The 26200-nt window shown below is 33.0% G+C and overlaps 1 protein-coding gene across 1 annotated transcript; it reads right to left on the bottom strand.

Moving 5' to 3' along the window:
• Positions 1 to 4944: 4944 nt before the first annotated feature.
• LOC149145720 (protein GLUTAMINE DUMPER 1-like) lies at positions 4945 to 5708 on the bottom strand. Its single transcript, XM_089449828.1, has one exon. The coding sequence runs from the start codon at positions 5545 to 5547 to the stop codon at positions 5215 to 5217; it is 333 nt and encodes a 110-aa protein (XP_089305954.1). The 5' UTR covers positions 5548 to 5708; the 3' UTR covers positions 4945 to 5214.
• Positions 5709 to 26200: the final 20492 nt, after the last annotated feature.

Here is a 26200-nt window from a genome sequence, read left to right as displayed (position 1 = left end):
AATTGGTAAACATATTGTAGTATAACATTTTACGAAATTATACTTAGTTAATATATTACACTGTGTAAGTGTTGTTAATATATTATACATAATAAGTATTATGAATTTAATAGTATCAAACTTTGTAGCGTGACTATTTTATATTTATAATATTTTTTACTGTAAAATCGTCAAATCCAATTTTTAATTTTTGTTTATTTTATAAAAAATTTATATAATAGAATCAATAATTGTTGAATTTAGGCTTCTATGATCCATATCAAGTTTTCGAAAAGAGATTTTAGTGAAAATCACATCGTTGAATTTAGGCTTTTGTGATCCATATCAAGTTTATTGAGAAGAGTTTTCCACACAAATCACATTATAATTCATTTGTTGATCTGTTTCAAACCAACAAGTGTAGTTCATCGTCAGGACAAGTTGAAGAACCAGATCATGGCTGCAGTGTAAATAGAGAGAGCACGTTATCTAACGACTATAGTTGACAAGGAACGACTACATTTGACCAGGCAGTGGCTACATTAGACTGGTTAACCAGATAGGACCAAGAGATATGGAGAGGGACATATAGTTAATTAAACCATTAGATAGTTAGATTTATTCCTATTTGCGAGTAAATGTAAATTGCTTGCATTTAACTAAATTTAGAGTAAACTAAGAATTAACTAATAGACTCTTTTATTATTTAAATTATCAAAGACCAGAAGAAGACTTATATTAATATTATTATATGAAATAATAAGAAGTAATAAATGAGTAATAACTAAATAACCTAATTAGTTAGTTCGTTCTTTGTCTTAATTATTAATTTAATAAAAAAATTAAGAATATTAAAAAATAGCAATTTCTATTAGAATATAAATGGAAGTCAATGGAAAAATATATTTATTTTCAATTAGTTAGTTAATTCGATTTATATTTTTATTTATTCATATTTATTTTACTAAAGGTATAATATGATTAATTGGTTTAATCATTATAATCCTATTATCTATGTTTTCGGTATAATGATTTCTTATTCATTTATATAATATGCTAAATAATTAATGTGTAAAAATTAATACATATATTACTTAATGAAAAAACCAAAGACAAGAAAAAGAAAATAGGAAAAACAACGAGAGGACGAGGGGGAAAGATAACACAAGGGTCAGGGAGAGCACGAGGGAGAAAAGATAACACAAGGGTCAGGGGCAGCGGGAAGGGGGGCTAGGAAGAAAGGGCAGGGATCCAACAGCTGTTAATTTTCTAGTGGTCATCCCTATTGAGATTTCTCAACCTTTTTTCAATTTCTATGGATTCTCTAAATTTTTGGTGATGAAAATGCACAACCTTTGCAATAACACAGGCCTCCTCAATACATTCGTGATGCTTAGGCTTTTCTGTGCATTCTGCGAGGCTAGAGGACGAAGTCCTCCGATGTTTTATGTCGACTGAGTCCTCACTAATCCTCTGGTTAATAGAATTACCAGTCTCACCAACATAGGGGGTCCCACAAGAACAAGGAATAACATAGACAACATTCATGCCCTTGGGGTCAACAGAGTCCTTTACCAATCTAAGGGAGTTATGGATGGCATTAATGGGTCTAAAGGTTGAGGGAAGATTATGCTTCCTAATAATTGTCGCAATCTTAGTAGTGGTTCCGTGGATGAAAGGGAGATGAACCACTGAGACTTAATCTTTAGGTTGTTCCTTTACCATGAATTTTTGCTGGCTTTAAGGAAAGCTTCCTGACCTTGGTGCCTACTATAACCATTATTAACAAAAACGTTAAGGAGATGGGCCTTCTCTTTATCAAGGCTCTTTTCATTAGAGATTCTCAGCACACACGTAGCTAGTATGTTGGGAAAACCAAAAGTTTGAAAATCACATCATAATTCATTTGTCGACGCGTTTCAAACCAACAAGTGTGGTTCATCTTCAGGACAAGTTGAAGAACTAGATTAGGGCTGCAGGAAAAATAGACAGAATAGATCATCCAACAGCTACATTTGACCAGGAAATGACTACATTATACTCGGTAATAGGAGGGGACAAAGAGATATGGAAATGGAAATATAGTTAGTTAGTTAATTAATTAGTTAATTTTATTATATTTAATTATTTTATGATTAAATGTAATTGCTCGTATTTAACTAAATTGAGAATAATCTAAGAACTAACTAATAGACTTTTCTATTATTTAAATCTTCATAAACTATATACAGAATTATATTATTATTATTATATGAAATATTAAGAAGAAATAATAAATGATTAATAACTGTTCTTTGACTTAATTCTAAATCAATAAATTTAACCATATTAAATATATTGCAAATTCCATTAGAATATAAATTAAAGTCAATGAAGAATTATGGAAAAATATAACTATTTTCAATTACTTAGTTAATTCGATTAATAATTTTATTTATTTATATTTATTTTATTGAAAGTATAACTCATTAATTGGTTTACCTAATTATAATTCTTTCATCTATGTTCACGTATAAAATATTTTTATTTATTTATATATTATGTTAAATAATTAAGCGTATATTTTTTTTGAAGTTAGAAAAAATTAAGGTTAAATTCAATAAATAAATTACTCAATAAAAATGAAAGAGAGGGAAAGGAATAAAATGGAAAATAAACAATCCAGAGTACGACGTGGAAAGGACGACAGAAAACAACAACAAAAAGAACAACACAAGGGGCAGGTGTCGGGGTGGCACGACATGGCTAGGAGGAAAGGGCATGGATCCAACAATTGCTAATTTTCTAGCCATCATTCCTATTGAGATTGCTCAGCCTTTTTTCAATTTCTATGGCCTCCCTAAACTTCGGTTGATGAAAAGGCGCATCTTGGTAGCCTCCTCAATACATATGTGATGCTCACTCTAGTCTTTTCCACTTGTTCTGCCCGATAGAAGACTAGGTCCTCTCATGTTTTATGTTGGCTGACTCCAGTGTCACCAACATAGGGGTCCCACACCAACATCTAATAACATAGACACTTTTCACGTCCTTGGGGTCTTTTACCAATGTAACAAAAAAAATACGCCTTAATTATTTAGCATAATATATAAATAAATAAAAATATTTTATACATGAACAAAGATGAAATAATTATATTGAGATAAACCAATTAATCAAGTTATAAATTGAGTAAAATAAATATAAATAAATAAAATTATTAATGGAATTAACTAACTAATTGAAAATAGTGATATTTTTCCATCATTCTTCATTGACTTTAATTTATATCCTAATAAAAATTACTACATATTTAATATAGTTAAATTTATTGAATTTAGAATTATTAATCATTTATTATTTCTTCTTAATATTTCATATAATAATAATAATAATAATAATAATAATAATAATAATAAGAAGAAGTAGTATGCATATAGCTTATGAAGATTTGAATAATAAAAAAGTGGATTATTTAGTTCTTAGTTTACTCTCAATTTAGTTAAATACAAGCAATTATATTTAATGACAAAATGAATAAATATAATAAAACTAACTAATTAATTAATTAAGTAATTATATTTCTCTTTCGAGATGTCTTGGTCCCCTCTTGGTTAAATGTAGTTGTAGGATGATGTACCTTTTCTATTTATGGTGGAGTCATGATCTGGTTCTTCAACTACACTTGTTGGGATCTTGACCAAAAACTCATCTAAAAGAAAGTTTAAAGATTTTTAATTATTTTTAAAAATTAAATATTTTAAATTTAATAAAATACTAGAAACTATTAAATATTTTTAAAATTTTTTAATATATTAATAATTCATTAAATTAAAAAATTAAAAAATGTCAATTTTAATTAAAAGAAATTGTGGGAGGCACAAATCTATTTAGATCAATTACACGATGCATGTGTCCATTTTATAACTCTACATTCACTAGTTATCATTGATTTGGTCATGTACTTTTATCGTGTGTTAACCAATTTATCAATTTGAATTCTAAAGCATCTCTTGAAAGTAAAACCAACTCAATTCGATAGCATCCAGAATGCTCTCTGAAAATGTTTAGTCTCCTCTACTTACAGTCTTAGAAGAATTTCTTACCAGTCATACGAGATTCTTACAACTTTTTTCTATGTGAAGATGATTTGCTCTATTGAAACATAAATTTTCCAACGCTAATCTATATTTCATGAATCTAAATGTAAATGTAATATCTCGTCTAATTTCAAAGTATCAGGCCATCGCTAGCATCCGGACAAGCGCAACGCCATACCGCAATTGATATTGCAGTTGCATAAAGTGTGAACATAATTTGGATGTTTTTTAGGGTTTTTTAATTGTTCTGTTCTATTTAGTAATATGCTTTCTATAATTTATATTTTCAAAATATAAAAAATTGTGGATGATTTAGAATGGTCTTTAGAGTATACATAAGAGACTAAGAGAAATTAAGACTTGCCAAATCATTTTTTTTTTCAAAACTTTGGAACATCTATTATCTTGATATTACAAATTATCAATTTTATAAAAATTAAATGGCTAATAGCACATAATTATTTTGAGCAGTTGTCTATAAAGCCACTTTTTGAAAGTCTTTCCTGCCTGTTTGTGCTGTCGAAATCTGGAAGGAATTTATTGGAATGGCAAGTTTGATAGCTAGTTTTTGCACAATGAAAGCGTCCCAGGAGTTTTTCAGGGTGCTGAATCCAAATATGCAGTTAAAAAACCATTTTAACTGCAACAAATCAAGATTTAACCTCAATTTCTTCCACCGTCACCAGAATCTCCAAAAAATCGCATTATTTTGATGGCTATAAGCTTTTATCAGCAATTTAATTTATGTATCTGTGCTAGTACATCATTGTTATTATATGTTCATGAAATACAGAGCTTACCAATCCTATCATGGTCAAATTCTTCAAATAATGTCAGAAAACATAAATAAAATCTTAAAACTCTTATCAATAAAGACAGTTTTGGGATTAATTGTTTTGTATGCAACACAGTTGCGCCGCTGATTCAACTGTAGGCTAAAGCAACTGCTAGCTAAATCTCGTTAGAAGAAGTACACAAATGGCGAGACCTCGATATATTCACCACATACAATAAACTATTTCTGGTGCGCCTAGAACACAATCCATTAACACCTAATTAATATGAGTTGTGTAGCAGTAACCATATTCATACAATGCTCTGTTACTTACAATGCTTGCATGCAGTGAGTGACTCATTGTTAGGCCCATGTAACACTTTACAAAGAACTGTCTCTGGTCGTAGACATTGCAGGCTTCGCAAGGAACGTTGGTATTTGATCCCCAGCCATAATCACCATCACTTTCTCCTCTGTGTCTTCCGTGCTCGCTTCATTATTCTTCTCCCCACATTCAAGAGAAGCAGAATTATTGTGAAGGCCCTCACTATTAATCTCCCCAAACTGACCAGATAGTTGCCGGTAAGAGCAAGCAAGAATCAACAAGGCTAATGCAATGAGGCCTATCATCGCAGCCATTCCCCCGAATAGATACGGAACCGGTGACTGCCATGCGGCCTGATGTGTAATGTTATTTGCTCTGTGATTAATCATTGCATAATATAATTGCTACCACTATACAAAATCCAGGGATTCTGCAGAAAATGAAATCGCAGGGAAGTACCCAAACAGAGCCTAGAGATTATCGTATAAAACCTATTTGCAGTACTTGCCCCGGATGGGTGCGGGGAATCTCAAATACAATACAAGACGAAAGGCGATGTCATGTCCAACATTTCGAATACGTTATTTGCAAGAAAACGAATACATTAATTGGAAAATGACGTGTTTTCGGTGGTTTTCAAGCCTCTCAGCGAGCCACTTTGTCGCGAGGCGAACCATGGAACCAATCACATTTTCATGTTTATGGGCGGTGGACGTAAAAAATATATCGAATCTCAATGGGCGGTGCAGCCAAGGGATTTCTCTTTTCGTGCTCGAAGAAATGGATTATAGAATTAACAAAATTGTTATTCAATTAAGCGGGCCCTCTGTTCTTGTCCTTATTCGATTTCTTCCGTCCCACTCACGAAATATGTAACGAGCTGATGAGACACGAGACACGTAAAGATAATTACGCAGTCTTTTTAGGAATAGGGTTTTCACCATTTCCAATTTTTTAAAATAAAAAATAATGGACTCTATATCAATACTTCTAGTATTTTTAAAATAAAAAATAATGCATACTCTATATCAATATTTTTAGTCGTATCACAATTTTTCATATTTTCATTTTTTAAAAAGATAAAAAAATAATGGATAGTCTATATTAATATTTTTTTGTAGTGTTATACAATTCAATAAACGAAATTAATAATTTCTAAATAGTTTGCTTGGTTTTATATTTAGATTTTTACTCTAACTTTCTAATTTATGTAAATTTCGAATAGTATAAATAGCACATAAGTATTTTGTCCAGCCATTATAAATGGGAGGTAAGTATTTTAATGACCATAAATTTTTATTTTTTGTCAACGCAATATAAATGGTAGGTAAGTATTTTAATGACCGTCCATTCTTATTAGTTATTTAATCTCTATGGATATGTTATTTTACAGTTTTTTTAATAGAGACGATCTATTTAGGAATAAGGCTATTGCGATTTTCATTCTTTAATATATATATGATTTATATTTTATAATGTGATTGGTTAGTTTTTCATTTGAGTATGGTAGAGATGTAATGTTTAACATTTTGGCTTGGTCAAAATAAAATAATATAAAATAAAATTATAAAAATAAAACAAAATAAAAATTGATAAAATTCAAATTAGTGGTATCTTTAACCCATGTTTTTTTCCCATGCTATTGTTCTCTAATATGACCTATTAAAAGGTTAAAAATTAAACATGGAGATATCTATTTTAAATCAAGATCTATAGAAAGATCAAATTTCTTTTCACTCTAAAAGAGATTTACACTTCAAAAGAGAAATTTGACCTCTCTATTTTTAACAGATTGAAAATTATAAATATAGACGATTAATATTACACCATCCAACTTATAAAATAAAAATTTTCGAAACCATTTTTCAATTTCCATACTTCCACTCCTCTCTTTACTTTACAAATTCTCAACATTACCAATACCAATAAAACATATGTCATAATTATAATAAAAGTAAGTATTTTAATAGTTATCAGCCATGTAAATTAAATAGCTGTCATGAATATACATCGGGCTAACGAGACAAAAATTAATTTACTTTCCAATCGATTTTCTTAAGTGATAAAGCAATCGGGAGTGAAAGCGGATCAGTGATTAAAATTGTTCAGCCTCGTCACCTCTTAATTTATTTTCTTTCACAAGGAAGGAAAGTTGATTGATTGATCATAAATTCAATCAATAGGTGAAGAATTTTGACAAGTGTATGGTTTTCTCGCAATTTCCGGAGAATATTCCACATTTCTATGCATTGCACTCGTCACAGGGCAGTCCGTTTTTCTGCTTTCTCAAAATAGCCGGGACGAGGGACAGTAATGCGCAGGTGGGCGGATACAACACTTTCACATTCATAATTTTTTTTTTCCAAAAACAGAGTGGTGGTGCCATGAACAAATTTATATAGATCATTCGACATAATCATAACTCTTCAGATCATACGTGGAAAATTGTCTTTATTCATTCAGTATGTAATTATTATAAGGCCACTCTGGCTATTTTCATTTCAGTGCAAAACAACACAAGCCCATTTCGCACTAACAACAATACAACCTCATTGTTCTATGGTGGAGAATTACGATTATAATATAGTTATATAAAATCAAATTGTTTATAAAGGTTGATACCGATGATTAAAACTTTTTAACCCAAAACAGGAATGGAGATGAAAAAGGATTTGAAAATCCTCACTGAAAATTCAGAAATTCCTATTGCAAAAATAAATCACAACTCTGAAAGTAATGAAATATAACAGAATTTTAGTTCTTCTAATTGGGTCATTTTATAGTTTTATCAGGTAGTTTTTGGCTTTTGGAATTGATTTACAAGTAATGTCATTAGTTTTGAAATCTCTGGAAACATCATCTATAACCCCATATCTTAAAAAGATATAAGCACTATAAAAACACTTATCACCAACTCCAACTTCTAATTTTAGTGCTTAAAATAAATTCACAAATAATCCATCTCTTGTTCAACATAAATTGATAAAGAAAATAAAAATAAAATCTACATCTGCCCGTCAGCTTTTGCACTTTTGCAGCATGGAAGGACGCGAGAGCAAGCACTCAACACTGGTGCATCAAGAACGCTAAGATGGGACGCCTCCTATAATATAATGGGGAAGAGAGGCACATGCAAGCATCAAGAAATAATAATTACTATTAAAAAAACCTTTATTTCTTTTACAAATTGATGCTTTTAAGAGTATTGAAGTCTAACAAAGAAATTAAAAAGTTGAATTTGAAGAAAACTAATTCTCATTCTAATTAATTATTTTATATATATATATTTTCATGCTTTTTCATTAAAATTCTAATAACTTCTATAATTTTAAATTAATTATGATAAATTTAATAATTATTTTGATGATTATATGTATTTTGAAATAGGGTTTTTTAAAATTTTAATTTAATTATTAGATGAATGATAAAATGTAATATTTATATTAATTATTTTTAAAATTAATAATAATCCTTTAAAATAAAATTATAATTAATTAGTTTTTATAATGGATGATCTAATAAGTTGTAACTAGTTAGCTTTTTCTAAATTGATTCTACTCATATATTTTCTTGTGAACATAAAAGAATTTAAAGTTTAAATCTCTTAATTCTTAATTTAAACCACACTTATTATTAATAGTCAAAAAAACCAAAATAATTGCCAATTAAACTAACTTAATAAACTTTTATTTATCCATCTTTGTTAATTCAAATAACAAGCATTTAAAAAAACATACCTAAGCTACCACGATTCCATTGCCCTGGTAGGATTGTAACGAGGTAAGAGAGCTTCACTTCTTCACGCTACAACTTTTTATATATAGCAGTTGCTGGGGCAGGGAAGAACCCGAAGACGAACACGCAACGCTTCGCCTTCTACTGCTATATATTTAAGGTTGTTGAAGCGAAGGCCGCGAAGACGGGCACTAACGCACTCAGCAAAAGGTTGATGAAGAACGCAAAGATTCTACAACTACATATGATGCGACGGAGCAAGGACACGAGTACTCAGCACGCAATTGATAGGGAACGCCACAAGTTAACGGTGCGTTCATTTATGATTCTTGTGTCGATAGCAAAGAAAAAAACTTAACGAAACCCATAGAACGATTATGATAAATTCACATTTGAAAAGTCATGCTATACATTACATTTCACTCACTTTCATTTATATTTTTCTCACTCACACTGTTATAAACTAAATTTCATTACAATACTATGGGTGCAATTGCGTGGAAGAATACCATTTGTTACCCAAACTAGAGGTGCAACACATAATAAAGGGGATTTTTGGTTTTCGAAAAATGGACAAAAACAAATCAACACAACTCAAACATCAAAAAGCACAAATGAAGGTGAGAGGTAGCTTATCAAAGTGATCTCAGTGATGTCTTATTTATTGGAAGTAACATTGATTGGGTTTTGGGGTCATTTCACCATGTTACCCCATGCAAAAATAATTTTATTACATATGAAGTGAGTGATCATGGAAAATTAAATTTAGAAATAATAATTTTTGTAATATTGTTTGAGTGGGAAACCTTTGACTCAACAAAAAAAATGAACATGGTATCTTGTTGAAACATGTCAAGAATGTCCTAGAGATGGGTATGAGTTTGATCTCTATGGGACAATTTGATGATGAAGGCTACTCCGTAGCTTTGAGAAAAGTGGTTGGAAAATTACCGAAGGGTCACTGGTGTTGGCTAAAGTATTCATGACATGAACCTTGTATACAATGAGAGAAACAATAGAGATATTAGATGCAATTCTTGTTGCTAAATAAAAAAAATAAGTTGAGTTATGGCATAAGTGCTTGGACATCAAGAGTGGAAAGGGCCCGAAAGTTCTTGTTGGTAAAAATCTACTTCGAGGTTTGAAATCCTATGGGCTTGATCATTATGAGCATTGTATTTGTGATAGGCAACAAAGAATTCTATCTACTTCCAGGTTTGAAATCCTATGGACTTGATAATTATCAAAATTGTATTTGTGATAAGCAACAAAGAATTCTTTTATGATAGCTGGTCCTAAAAGAAAAACAAATTTATTAGAATTAATACACTTTCATGTGTTTGGTTTGGTGAATGTTAAGTCTTTAGGAGGAGCCTCATATTTTTTCAAATTCATAGATGATGCATCTATAGATGTTTGGGCCTACCCTATGAAAAGTAGAGCTGAGGTGTTTTATATGTTTCAAAAATTTCATGTTGTTTTTTAAAGGGAGACTAGTAATTTTTTTATCGTTTAAGGATAGATAATGATGGAGATTGTTGTACCTCTAAGATAGTAGTAGGTCAGCTACCAATGCCAGAGCATCTAAAATAATTGTTTTGGGGTTTTTGGTTTTAATTTTGGAAGACCAATGAATGAAGACAGATGTAGAATTGAAGTAATTAATCCTTTCGGTTATATTAATACTTCAGCTAAGGGCTGCTATAAAGCATTACACAGTGATACAGATCAAAAATAGTGGTGAGTAGAAGACAACAAAAAATATGATTATCACAATTTTCAGACTGTAAAACAAAACAATCATAAGTTGGAAAACTTTCTAAACTACTTTCTAAAGGTTCAACGCAATATACTTACGCTTACACAAGATGTTGATGATTTATTGATTAGAGGGGATTAACTACATAGATAGTTAAATTAATCCATTCTCTTAATAAATGATCACTTCAGGAGCTTATAGGAATCAATTGAAATACAAATTGTTCCTACCTAGATATCTCTGCAAGTCATAAGAATATGAAGAAATAACATAATGATTGAAAACTGGAAAAACTTACAATCTAACACAAATCTGTGTAAAACTAAATTCAGAATCCTCTACTTTGTATTAAGGTTCCAAAAAGAATGATTACATCAAGCGTGTGCAAAAGCTTCCTTCAAAGGTGACTTCAAGGTTCAAAATAGAACTAACAGTCAAGACTTTACAAGCAATGAACTATGAATCTTCAGCTCTAAACCATTAACAACTCAAGAAGAGCGTTATTTATACAATAATGAAACTTAAGAAAATATCCTAAAACTGATTAAGGTTTTTAGGGAAAGAAATATCTCTGTGGCAAGAAGATAGGGGCAGCTGTTTGAACTGCTTCTTGGTATCCCCTTTATTTAGGATGTGCTAGCTTTTTATATGATATTTTTCCCTTTTAGCTAATCGCTTATTTGTATACTTCACGTTGGCAAATTGTTTCATTTAACATTTTTACTTGATACTGCTTTAAACTCTATTTAATATGCTTTGACCTTGCTCAGTGACCTTTACTGTGATCCTTTCTACCTTTATTGTGTGCTTTAGCTTTTTACTATGTTTTTCACAGTAATCACTCATATTTGTCTTCAAACTGTTATGCAGGCTTTCGTTTATAAACCTGGAACAACAGTCTTCACCTGCAAAACACAGAAACTGTTTAAGAAAAACAAGGTGATAGAGGAGGTCTTCAATGGCTTTATTTGAGCTTGAAAGGATATCGGAAGGAGTCCGGGGCATTGTGGAAGGTAGACAATGGATTTAATGGCCGTAGAGGCATTATGGAGGTTGCGTTGTGTAAAACAAGAAAAAAAAAGCACACATGGCCTTTTATACATTTAACGGAAAAAGCAGTTAACGTTTGAACTATCGGGCGAAGGTGAATAGTGGTGGATCGAAAGAAAGAGTACAGAGGGATTAATTATGGCAGGAATGGCTTAATTATGGTTAAAACAATGATTTGCAGTTTAAATGGAGTTTCAGGTTATTTCTTCATTTAAATCTTAAAAATGATTTAACACAGAAATCGTTTACAAAACCATATATGGCGGATTTGAAATTTTATTACCTTGGGCGATAATGATATCAGATCCAGGCTAATATCCCATATCGCAATCAGAGTTAGGAGTGGGTAGGCCCATCACAAAGGAATGCGATAAGGGTCGGATGCGATATGGCGGTAAACTATAATATATATTTGGTCGGGTTCGGGCTCCCATTGGATATAGGAAATCGCAGTGGCGGGAGGTATATACGTCGAACAGGATTTGCGATGAGGGCGGATGCGAAGTGGTAATAAAATATGGTATATATTTGTGTCGGGTTCGGGCTTCCCATCGAATATCACAATCAAAGTTCGCAATGCGGGGAGGGTTATGCTTCGGCCAGGAATTGCAATGGAAGCGGATGCGAAACAGAACGAAACATGATATATATTAGCCTCGGGTCTAGATCTATGACATATTGCATAGCGCAATCAGGGAAAGGTGCATTCATATGAAAAGTTGCAATTCGCGAAAATTTGCGATGCGATATTTTAATAAAATGCATAGTTTTTTTATAAAACTAAGGTTTCGGGGTATGTTATAAAACGAATTAATATTACACGGGAAAGGGGAATTTTAAGGGTTTAATGCATAAATTAGTATTAAAATGAAATATGTGCTGAAAAGGGAAATGCGACTAAGTATAACACTTTTTAATGAATGATTTGATTTTTCATATAACCATTTATACTTAGGATAAAGATATTTTTATGGGTTTTTGTGTAGAAAGGAATTTTACATGGAATTTTACTTTTCCTAGGTAAAAAGGGCTTTGACCTTAGGAAAAGGGATTTTTATGGAAATGAATGAATATGAATCTATGAAGGGGAAATTAGTGAATATAGGAATGAATGGGGATGAATGGGAAGTCAATAACTTGATCAAGTAGACCTTCATTTGCCTTGTGTAATTGCCTCATGAGCATAGAAACATGATAACTCTACATTTTGTCCAATCAACCATTAAACTTCTGCAACCTTTCTCTACTTACCCTTTGCTTATCCTATCATTTTTTTTTTCACTTAATGTGTTCATTTTAGCTAGAAAACCCTTTTCCTTTCTTCTTATTTAACAAAACTAACTATTTAATTCTACCCTTATAACCTCCAAGGGCTCAGATTAAACTGATGAGCACCTTATTATTCTCTACCTATCTACTGATTTACCACCATTAAACAGTTTGGCTAGATCTTTATTCTCTAACTATAACATCAAATTTAAAGCATGAAGCAGTCAAGATTAAACAGTTTGACTGTCATGGGTTGTGGCATTTAAAAACAAGTTGCACACAACCATTATTTTGCAGAAACAGAGTAGTGGCATTTAGACTTGCTCACTTTCAGAGTTTATTTGTTTTCTTTTCTTTCTAATCTAACATTTTCTTTTTGCCTTGATTTTTTAGAGCATCTACCCTAACATTTTCTTTGATATGGACATTATCATCAAGATATTTTCAAAAACATTTTTTAACTAACATTTTATTCACTATTGTTATGTCCATATCCTAACTTAACATTTTTTCAAATATTCTATCTTATCAAAACCAAAAATGCTACAACATTGGCTCCATCTGGGGACTGCTTTCTCCTGTAGAATGCAAAGAACCTGTAGATCCATGTGCCTTCTCCTCGAGCTATGGAGTTCTTGCTGTAAAAAAATATCACACTGACATCTTGGAAAGGAATTGAAAACCAGAGTATTTACAATGAAAACTATTTCAATTTCTTAGTACTGAATATAATGTTTGAGAAACCTTCCATTTACAAGATAAGTAGAATATAGCCCCTCAAGATTTTGCAGCACAAAATTTTTGTTACCCTTTAGTTCAGAAATTGCTAAAGGTCCAAACCATAGATTTTCAAATTTTCCATGCTTTCCTTTCTCTTCTCTCTTGGCATCCCAACTTAGAACTAGATCACTTTCCTTAAAATCCTTTTCTCTAGCTCTTCTATCAAACAGGGTCTTCATCTTATTCTGATATTTCAGCAATTTATATTAAACTTCATCTCTGTTTTCATTAAGTTCAATAATCTAATTTATTATTCTGGAAAAATCATCAGGTTCATTTGTTGAATCCTGCAGGAATTTTAAAACAGGGAATGCCAATTGGTAGGGAAAATCACATCTTTACCATAGAATAATTGAAATGGAGATTTTCCAGTTGACCTCTTTGAAGTAATTCTGTTTGCTCATATTGCATAAATCAAATTTGAGTCCCAGCTCTTTTTATGATCAGCTAGAGTCTTTTTTATTACCTTTACCAGGCTATTTTTGGATGATTTTGCAAGGCCATTATCTTGAGGGTAATATGGAGTTGAATGATATAATAGAGTATGATATTTCTGGTAAAAGTCAATCAATTTAATGCTAGAAAAGATGATGCATTATCAGTTACAATTTGATTTGGGAAACCAAATCTAGATAAGATATTCTCCTCAATAAACATAATTGCTAGTGCATGAGTAACATTTCTGACTAGAATTTCTTCCACCCATTTAGTAAAGTAATATGTTGCAGTGAGGATCCATCTATGCTGATTACTTGAAGTGGGGTGAATTTCTCCAATAAAATCTAATCCCCATTGAGAAAAAGGTTATGAAACTATTGATGGAACGAGTGGAAGAGCTACTAATTTTTGTTTACCAACAAACATTTGACAAGGAACACAACCTCTGACCTTTGCCCCTACTTGTAAGAACAATGTAGGCCAATAAAATCCTCCCCTCAGAATCTTGTATGCTGTTGCTCTCCAATCATAATGTCCCCCACAAAATCTTGTATGAAACTTATCAATGATTCCGTCAGTTTCTGATTTTGTTAAACATAATAACAAAATATTCAATGGATGTTTCGAGTATAAATTTGCATTTATAATGTAATACTTGATTGATTTCAACTTAAGGGTTTTACACTGGGTTTTGGAGAATGATGCTGGACACTCAAAATGAATCAAGAAATTTACAATATCTTGATACCAGTTTGACAACAAGAATTTTTCATCAATGTGTATAGGACTGATCTACTCTAAAGGTAGAGTTTTTTGTGGATTCTCCCCTTCTGCAAGGTTAAAAGGTTCTTGTGTATTCTTCCCTTGTATTTCTAAAACAAAATTGATTCTAATTACTTTATAGTTGGATTCAGCTAGAAGCTTGGCTACTACTTGACCTTTTACTAGCTTGGTAGTCTTAGTAGTTAGATCAAACTCCAGAATTTGAGTGATCCATCTACCTCCTTTCCCATCAGTGTCTGGTTGGGTTAGGACAATTTTCGCAACACTATTAGGGACATAAGTAGTAATAGGTAAATGTAAGACATACATCCTGAATGATTTCTGCGCTTGAATGTGGGAATAGGCTTGCTTCTTAATGATGTCATACTTAAGCTCAACATCTCTCATAACCTTGCTGAAAAAGGCTATGGGTTCGTCATGGAAATCTTTATTTTTCTATAATAGAATAACAACAAGGGTTGTTTCAGAGGAAAAAGAGAAAATAATAAATGGCTTAGTATAATCAGGGTTGTCTAAGGTGGGAGCTTCAAAGATAGCCCTCTTTATTTGTTCAAATTCATGCCTAGAAGTGGGAGTCCATTTGACTTCATGGTCCTTTTGGAGCATGTCAGTTATGTCTTTCACAATCTCTGCATAATTTGGAATAAACCTCCTTAAAAAATTAATCTTGCCTAGAAAAGCTTGAATCTCCTTCTCGTTTCCAAGCAAGGTCAATGATTCAATGGAAGATACTCATTTGGGATCAATTACTACTCCCACCTTTGAAATTATATGGCCCAATAGTTTTCCTTCTTTGAAAGAAAAGAAGGACTTCTTAGGGTTCAATGATATTCCAAATTTTCTACACCTGTCAAAAACCTTCATCAAGTGCTTTAGATGTTTCTAATCAGATTTAGAAAAAACTATCATGTCATCAAGATAAATAACTACAAATTTATTTATCTGACCCACAAAAGCTATGTCCATATCTCTTTGAAATGTTGCTCTAGCATTAGTTAAGCCAAATGGCATCCTAGCATGCATGAATGTACCCTAGGGTGTCGTAAAGGTTGTCTTCTCTCTGTCTGTTGTATCAACATTTACCTGGTTGTAACTTGAAAAACCATCAAGCATAGAAAGTCTTTGTACTCTCAAAACCATTTGAAGTAACCAATCCATTTTGGGTAAAGGATAATTATCTTTTAATGAAGCCTTGTTCAGATTTCTAAAATCCATGCAGAGTCTTATTTCTCCATTTTTATTTCTAACAAGGATTATATTTGCAACCCAATTAGAATATCTAAGAGGGAGGATGATCTGGGCATCTAGCATTTTCTTAATCTCCCTTTTTACAGTTGGTAGAAGAGCTAGATTTATCCTTCTAAGCTTCTGTTGATAAGGTTTTGCTTCTGGCTTCAAAGGAATCTTATATTGTATTAATGAGGTATCATAGGTCTTTAGATGAGCATAAGTCCAATAAAAAACATCCTTATAATTTTGCAGTCATTTAAGATATTGAGCTTTGATATCAGGGTCTAGAGATGCACATAATTTGATGTTTTTGATATCTTCATCAGTTCCAACGTTAATCTCTTCTACGTCATCTTCTGAAGAAATAGACTACGGGTTTTGGAAAACATCATTTTGATCGAATAATTTTTCTAAAGGAATGATTCCCTTTGGAATAAAATTATTAGATAATTGAATAATTTTGTGATTAGAAATTTGGTTTTTAAAATGTGAAGTATCATTTCCATCTACATTTCCATTTATTTTAGCTCTATCTTCATCAATTTGCAGAAATGAAAAATCATCTATTACCTGCAAAAATGATTTCAGTTGTTCACAATATTCAAATATTTGCGAATGTTTCAGATTATCTGGGATAGATGGCCTATATTTGACTTGTATCTAATAGAGTACATTAGTATGATCAGGAATTTTAAAAGATCTGGCTGAAACAGCTAGGGAATCTGCGTGAATATTCTGATCTTTGGGAATATGAGTCAAATTGAAAGCATCAAAAAGATTATCAACTGAATCCCATATTTCATTTTGGTAGGACCTAAGTCTAGGATGCTTGGTCTGGAAAACATTTTTTACTTGCTTAACAATAAGTTCAGAATCGGTAAACACACTTAAGTTTTGGACTTTCAGGCTTTTGGCTAATTGCAATCATAAAAGGAAAGCTTCATATTCAGCAACATTATTAGTAACTTTGAAATCTAATTTACATGATTGGGTTATATTTTCTTTTTTAGGTGAAATTAAAGCTACTCCAGCTCCCACCCCATCTTTCGTGCAAGAGCCATCAAAGAACAATTTCCAAATATCAGTTTGGTTTGGTTCAGGTCTTTCAACTACCTCTTCGATTTTGGCTTGAGTTTTATGTTGGTTTGAAGTGAGTTGAAAACAACCAAAGTCTTGATCTATTGCATAAATTGGATGGTTCCTTAGCTGGTCAATTTTACAAACAGTATGTACAAACTGTACCTCTCTATATAATCTTAATTGCTCTCCTCCATAAACAAGAATAGTAGCATCTCACATATCCATCTGTAGATTTCCCCCTAATTTGGCATAGAAAGACCTAGAAAGGAGCATTCCAAACATGGAAGGGATATCTGTGACAACAATATCAAGTACTACACTTTTCACTAGAATTTGAGCATGGGTAACCACTAAATCCTTGATCAATCCTAAATAGGGCACCCCTTTATTATCAAAGGTGTACAGGTCATGATAGGATTCAGTTATATCGAGTTTAAAATGGTCGATGATATATTTTGGCATAAGATTATGTGATGCTCATGAATCAAGCATACAATTGTATAACATGGAGTCATTTGTTTTAAGAGTTACATAGAAAGGAGGCACTATCTCATTGATCATCTGAACTAGGGCCAAAAACTACTACTGGTTTTTCATCTTAGAGACTTATTACATCACCTTCAGCATCAACCGAGGTATTTTGTATCCATTTTGTCACTTGGCTTTTGTAACCAGGGTTTTTAGAAAGTTCTGACAAAGGAATTGGGATCTTAACACTCTCTAATTCCTTTTCAGCATTAAATGCAGTCAAATTGTTTTTACCAGCCTGGGTAGTATCAATTGACTGATCTAAGGGCTGAATAAGAGTTGTTTGAGCTTCAACAGTTTTGGTACGTGGTTCAATTACTACAATTTCCTTTGGAGGTCTCCCAGGACCAGGTCTAGGCTTAAGATCATACCTTTTGTTTAATTTTGCAATTAAAAATTCAAAAAAAGCATGATATTTAGAGACCTATGAAGCTTCCTGATCTTCTTGAACCTAATTCTATTGTGAGATAGGAATGATGGATGCTTGAATGTAAGAAGAATCCATACTATTAATATCTTCAGTAATTGTCATAGTATTGTCATCATGCTGTTGGTCATCTATGAATAGAGGAGTAGGAACCTATTGATTATTGCTAGGTCTCTAAAGAATTTGTAGTGGTTCGTTTCTTTTACACTGGACTTGATTTTGGTTTTGAGGCCTAGTAACTGTTTGTTGTATTGTCCTAGGTTGGGTCTCAATCTTTGAAATCCTATTTGATAGGTTTCTAATAAGAGATGATATTTCATCTATTTTTGAGTCTTATGATTTAGTCTTAGGAACTAGAGGCTTCTTGAATGGATTTGAGTTTCATTTGGGCCTTTTCTTCCTTAAGTTTTAAAGAAGTTGAGGCTGCCCTATTTTCTTCTACTTCTATAGCGTTTGTTTGCATATCTTCAAGAGTTCTTGAAGTTCTCTCTCGTAGCATAACAACAAAGTCAGCATCAAAAGCTTTAGAAAATCTAGACTTAGCTGGTGCTACAGGGGGCTTACAATCAACAGGCATATTGTGATAGAGTTTATTGAATCTCTTAATAAAATCTGAAACTGGTTCATTGAAGTTCCTTTTAAGCTCTTCAAATTCTGTGAGGAGATAAAGAGGATTATTTTTCACACCCCGTTGATTTTTGAATATGTTTGTAATCTCCTCACAATTTCTAATGGTAGCTGTTAGTAATTGCCTAAACCAAATCCTCAAATTTCCTTCAAGTGACTGTACAAACAATCTCATATAAACGTTGTCTTGTACAATATTCATGTTTTATTCAAAGTCCAGGAAAGCTTGAAGATGTTCCTCAGCTGAGGGACTAGTTTCTCCATTGTACATGGGAAGGTATTTTAAGTATTCAGCTAGGAATGCATCAAGGTTATTAGGTAAGACTAAAGCAACATATCTAGCCTGTACAATAGGTTGGAAATCCGTGACAGCAAGTGGTGTATGAGGTGCTTTAGATGTGTGAGGTGCTTGAGGTTGTCCAAGTGGAGTATGAGGTGTTTGTGTGAATGTAGAAGATGAAGAGGAAGTAAAGGAAGAAGATGGTGATTCAGGGGTTGATGGACTACTTTGAGGTGAAGGAGGAGATCTCATGAAAGACTTCAAAGGAGTCCTAAGAACTAACTTTGGTACCTATAAAGGAATACCTTCTTTCGTTTCAAAGAGGAGATTGGAATATATGGAAAAGGTATCCTCAGATTGTTTGGAAGAAGAAGCTTCAGGTCGATCAAAAATGGAAGGAAAATGATAGGTGGTAGGGCATATGAAATCTGTGGGTTTATAATCTGGTAGATTGACACCCAAATCAGATTCAGTTTTAGGTGATATTGGTGGTAGTGTGGGTCTTCGATGAGATTTTAATGAATGAATAAGGTAGGTTGACATAAAATCAACTCCTTTATCTAGAAGTTCAACAACCCTGGGTGATAAATGGGAATAATGAGGATCAGATGGGATGTTACTATAGCGGTCAAATGATTCTAATTCTTCAGAATGCAGGAAGGAGAAGATGGTTGGTGTCCCATTTTAGAACTGGCTTTTCTCAAAAGCATTTAAGGATCTGACAAAGGACTAACTACGTCACCTTCTGAACGATATTTGGTATGTTTAAGAGGTGCCAGCTTAGGAGTGTGGAGTCACCTAGGTGAATGATTTTAACCTTTCTAAACCTTTAATCACCTTTAAAGGAAAATAATGAATGAATATCGTTGTCCCAAGGGAAACTTTAATGAAATTTGAATCCCCGACAATGGCACCAGTCTGATGTTGTACCTCTGAGATAGTAGTATGTCAGCTACCAATGCCAGAGCATCTAAAATATTTTTTTTGGGGTTTTTGGTTTAAATTTTGGAAGACCAAGGAATGAAGACATGCAGAATTGAAGTAATTAATCCTTTGGGTTATATTAATACTTCAGCTAAGGGCTGCTATAAAGCATTACATAGTGATATAGATAAAAATAGTGGTGAGTAGAAGAAAACAAAAAATATGATTATCACAGTTTTCAGACTGTAAAACAGAACAATCATAAGTTGGAAAACCTTCTAAACTACGTTCTAAAGGTTCAAGGCAGTATACTTAAGCTTACACAAGATGCTGACGATTTATTGATTAGAGGGGATTAGCTACACAGACAGTTGCATTAATCCATTCTCTTAATAAATGATCACTTCGGGAGCTTATAGGAATCAATTGAAACACAAATTTTTCCTACCTAGATATCTCTCCAAGTCATAAGCATATGGAGAAATAACATAATGATTGAAAACTGGAAAAATTTATAGCCTAACACAAAACTGTGTAAAACTAGATTCAGAATCCTCTGCTTTGTATTGAGGTTTCGAAAAGACTGAGTACATCAAGTGTCTACAAAAGCTTCCTTCAAAAGTGACTTCCAGGTTCAAAGTAGAACTAATAGTCAAGACTTTACAAGCAATGAACTATGAATCTTCAACTCTGAACCATTAACAACTCGAGAAGAGAGTTATTTATACAATAATGAAACTTAAGAAAAGATCCTAAAATTGATTAAGATTTTTAGGAAAAGAAAGATCTTCATGGCAAGAAGATAGGGGCAGCTGTTTGAACTGCTTCTTGCTGTCCCCTTTATTCAGGCTATGCTGGCTTTTTGTATGATATTTTTCCCTTTTGGCTGATCGCTTGTTTGTATTCTTCACGCTGGCAGATTGCTTCATTTAACCTTTTTACCTGATACTGCTTTAAACTCTGTTTAATATGCTTTGACCTGGCTGAGTGACCTTTACTGTGATCCTTTCTACCTTTACTGTGCGCTTGAGGTTTTTACTGTGTTTTTCACAGTAAATCGCTCATATTTGTCTTCAAACTGTTATGCAGGCTTTTGTTTGTAAACCTAGAACAACAGTCTTCACCTGCAAAACACAAAAACTATTTAAGAAAAATAAGGTGATAGAGGAGGTCTTCAATGGCTTTATTTGAGCTTGAAAGGATATCGGAAGGAGTCTGGGGTATATCGGAAGGTAAACAATGGCTTTAATGGCCGCAGAGGCATTATGGAGGTTGTGTTGTGTAAAACAGGCAAAACAGAGCAAAAATGGCTTTTTATGCATTTAATGGATAAAAAAAGTTAACTTTTGAACTGTTGGGCAAAGGTGAAGAGTGGTGGAGCGAAAGAAGGATTACAGAGAGATTAATTATGGCGGGAATGGCTTAGTTATGGTTAAAACTGTGATTTGTGGTTTAAATGGAGTTTCGGGTTATTTCTTCATTTAAATCAATAAAACAATTTAACATAGAAATCCTTTACAAATCCATATATGGCGGATTTGAAATTTTATTAACTCGGGCCTATAATGGTATCGGATCCGGGCTAATATCGCATATCGCAATCGGAGTTAAGCAGGGATAGGCCCATCATGAAGGAATGAAATAAGGGTTGGATGTGATATGGCGGTAAACTGTAATTTATATTTGGTCAGTTCCGAGCTCCCATTGGATATCGGAAATCGTAGTGGTGGGAGGTATATATGTTGGACAAGATTTGCGATGAGGGTATATGTGAAGTGGCAATAAAATATGGTATACATTTGTGTCAGGTCCGGGTTTCCCATCGCATATTGCAATCGGAGTTCGCAATGCAGTGAGGGTTATGCTTCGGTCGGGAATTGCGATGGAAGCGGATGCAAAACGGAATGAAACATGATATATATTAGCCTCAGGTCCAGATCTATGACATATCTCATATTGCAATTGGGGAAAGGTGCATTCATATGAAAAGTTGCGATCCGTGAACATTTATGATGCGATATTTTAATAAAATACATAGTTTTGGATCAAACTAAGGTTTCGGGGTATGTTATAAAAGGAATCAATATTATACAGGAAAGGGAGATTTTAAGGTTTTAATACATAAATTAATATTAAAATGAAATATGAGCGGAAAACAGAAATGTGACTAAGTATAATGATTTTTAATGAATGATTTGACTTTTCATATAAGCATTTATACTTAGGGCAAAGATATTTTTATGGGTTTTTGTGTAAAAGGGGATTTTACATGGAATTTTTAATTTTCCTAGGTAAAAAGGGCTTTGACCTTATGAAAAGGGATTTTTATGGAAGTGAATGAGTATGAATGTATGAAGGGGAAATTAGTGAATATAGGAATGAATGGGGATGAATGGGAAGTTAATTACTTGATCAAGTATACCTTCATTTGCCTTTTGTAATTTCCTCATGAGCATAGAAACATGATAAATGTACATTTTGTCCAATCAACCATTAAACTTCTGCAACCTTTCTCTACTTATCCTTTTCTTATCCTATCATTTTTTCTTCACTTAATGGGTGCATTTTAGCTAGCAAACCCTTTTCCTTTCTTCTTATTTAACAAAACAAACTATCTAATTCTACTCTTATAACCTCCAAGGGTTTAGATTAAACTGATAAGCACCTTATTATTCTCTACCTAACTACTAATCTTCCAAGATTAAACAGTTTGGCTAGATCTTTATTCTTTAAATATAACATCAGATTTAAAGCATGAAACACTCAATATTAAACAGTTTGACTGTCATGGGTTATGGCATTTAAAAAGAAGCTGCACACAACCATTCTTTTGCAGAAATAGAGTAGTGGCATTTTGACATGCTCACTTTCAGAGTTTATTTGTTTTCTTTTCTTTCTAACCTAACATTTTCTTTTTGCCTTGACTTTTTAGAGTATATACCCTAACATTTTCTTTGATATGGACATTATCAGCAAGATATTTTCAAAAACATTTTTTAACTAATGCTTTATTCACTATTGTTATGTCCATATCCTAACTTAACATTTTTTCAAATATTATATCTTATCAAAACCAAAAATGCTACAACAGAGACTATTGCTCCAATACATTTAAGAATTATTGTAATAGGTTTGGAATTAAACGTGCGAAGAGTGTCATTGGTACTCGCCAATAGAAAGGTAATATGGAAAGGATGAATGACATTATTATGGAGAATTTGGTCAATATGCTATCAAAATCTGGATTGGAAAAGCATTTCAAGGAACAAGCCATAAGGATAAGTTGCTATGTCATTAGCCACTCACCTTCTACTATCCTAGATTATGGTATTTTTGAACAAGTTTGGAGTGTAAAAAGTTAAACTATTCTTCTTGCCTATTTTTTCTTAATGTAAATCATTTAGGCATATTCCCAAGGATAATAGAAAAAAAATAATGATAAATCAAAGAAATGTGGTGTTTTAGGTTAAAAGAATCATGATTTTGGTTAGCATCTATGGGTGTTAAAAATAGGAACAAGAAATTCCTATTTAATTTGTCCTTGAATAGAATTGTGGATTAAATTTAAATTCTATTCTCATAGAAACTTGTAATAGTTGATTAAGTTAAATTGACTTAATTGACATAGGAAATTCAAGTTGGATCTCTATCTAGAGTCATGTAGAGTGATCCATAAATTTTAGGGGCCCAAGTTGATTTCTTTTGAGCTGTAATTGGATAACCCAATCTAACTAAGTTATAGTCAGTTAGATTAGTTCTAATTGTTGAAGGAACTACTAGGAGTCTAGTAGTGGGGAAGTGTACTAGTGAATCCTCAGTGCCACACTACTTAACTAAATATTCACTCATAAATAACTCATTCATGTCAGTTTAGAGTAAGACCCATTCGAGATTCGAGTTCATAGACAATGTACTATCAGTTGTACAATTTTCTGAGTCGTACAAATGGTGCATGCAATTAGTAGAAGGCCTATGGATGGATTGCATGATTATGGAGAGTGTATTTCCCAACTAAAAATGAGCTAATTCCCTTAAATATTGCACAAGGAAGTAGGGGCTTGATAGGAAGCAAATTTTGCTAAGTGTTGGCTTGATCTAGCTTGTGAAGTAGAGAGAGAGATTGTACTAGTGCAGGAATTGTTTGGGTTGAACAAGCATTATATTTTCTTCTCAGATCTTCTCATTAATACAATATAGATATTCAGGGTTTTTACTGTTTCTTTCCCCAGAGAAATATTGTGCTATGTGCGATTGATATTGTTTTTTTTTCTGCTTATTGTTTTCATCGATCAATTTTGGTTTCCGCTAAAGAGTAGAGTAGATTCTTGTCTTTTGTTTTAGCATATAGCATAAGATATTGAATCTATAAGTAGAAATCTATATGGTATTAGAGTTGAAGATAATACACAAGAGGAGAATTTGAGTTTGATTTTTAGTTGAAAATCGAATTTGCAAGTTCATACTTCAGAGCAACAATATTTCATTCTACGGTTTGCAACTTGAGTATGCCCTGGACGGAAGCTTAAATTACATAGCTTGGAAGGACAAGATGGAGGGAGTGCTAGAAGACAATGGCCTCAAGGAATTCATAGATCATGACATTCCTAAGCCTCCAACCTCTGGTGTTAAATACCTGACTGAATGGAGGGAGTGTGTGGAGAAAGCGAGATGGATTATCCTGAAAGGAGTTCCAGACCACATTATGTCAAGTCTCCATGGTAAGGACACTCCATACATAATGTGGAAGGCATTAATGGACCTGTTTCAAAATACCATTTACCATAGGAAGTTGGCATTGAAAGACAAACTCAGAAAGATCAAGATGGAGAAGGGTGACTCAATTCCGAAGTACTTGACTAAGTTCACCCATTATCGGGATGAGCTTGGAAGTGTTGGGATTATTGTTGCTAAAGATGATATGGTGAGCCTAGCTCTTCTAGGACTTCTCAAGAGATGGCACAATTACCAAACTCACTTAATGGGAGGGAGAATCTACGATATTGTGAGTGACTGTAGTCGGATTTGGTATAGGAAGAGATTCAAAGGAACACTGGAGATAGATCCTCATTAAAGGCTGACTATGTGGAAAATTGGGCTTTAGCGGGTAAGGAAAAGAAAGGGAAGGGGAAGTCATCCAATTCCAAAATGGATTCTTGTCAGGGCAGCATGAAGAAGGATATGTCGAAATTCAAGTGCTTTCATTGTCACAGGCTGAGACATTTTACTAGAAATTGTCTGCAAAGGAAGGACAGTAAGAAGCCCTGAAGAGGAGTAGTAGGTGAGGCTCTTGCCTCACAATTCGAGCTGGACTTTACCCTCATTGCTTCTATGGTGTCATCGATCATGGGTAGTGTATGGTATCTAGATAACAAAACTTCTTTCCACATAACTAGTAAGAAAGAGATCTTTGGTAACTTGGAGGAGAGGGATCTATAGATGCATATCTAGATGGGTTATGATGGAAGCTATAACACTACCAATATCAATACAATTACCTTTGAGAGGGAGTCGGGTTCTCGCCTCACTTTGTGAGATGTTATGTATGTTCCTAGTTTGAATAAGAACTTGGTATGTGCTGCTATATTGGAGGATAGAAGCTATGATGTGATCTTCAGTAAGGGAAGGCATTCCTTTGTCAAATAGCCAAAGGACAGGTAAAGAGGATAGGGGTTCGTGTGAAGAATCTCTATAAGATGGAGGTAGAAGATTGTGTTTCCTTGAGCATGAAAGTAGAGAAGGTGCAGAGCCGAGACATCGATGAGTTGTGGCATCGGTGGTTAGGTCACTTGCAACACGGTGCTTTGAAAATCATGTAGGAAATTTCTACTGGTCTTCCCAAAGGTACACTAGAGCACATAGAGACATGCAAAGGGTGTACTTTGGGAAAATACACCAAAGCTTCCTTTCATGATAAAGACAGTCGAGAAAAATGATTGAGTCCACTCATATGTGTCTGGATCATTCTTGATAGCAACCATGACCAAGCACAGGTATTATGTTATATTTGATGATGATTTTTCTTGTGAATTTTGGATCTTCATCATGTAGAAGAAAGATCATACTTTTTCAATTTTTTGTGAATTTAAAGCATTGGTTGAGAAAGATACTGGTGGGAAGGTTAAAGCTCTAAAG

This window comes from Pinus tabuliformis, chromosome X (assembly GCF_031772625.1).
Source record: "Pinus tabuliformis cultivar Carrire ecotype Pingquan chromosome X, CPIR1, whole genome shotgun sequence".
Classification (NCBI taxonomy): domain Eukaryota; kingdom Viridiplantae; phylum Streptophyta; class Pinopsida; order Pinales; family Pinaceae; genus Pinus; species Pinus tabuliformis.
The sequence above is the reverse complement of the archived record's forward strand: the minus strand, read 5'-3'. Positions and strand labels throughout refer to the sequence as shown.

Excerpts from the sequence above, each read along its gene's own strand:
- LOC149145720 (XM_089449828.1), bottom strand. The coding sequence starts at position 5,547 with ATGATTAATCACAGAGCAAATAACATTACACATCAGGCCGCATGGCAG.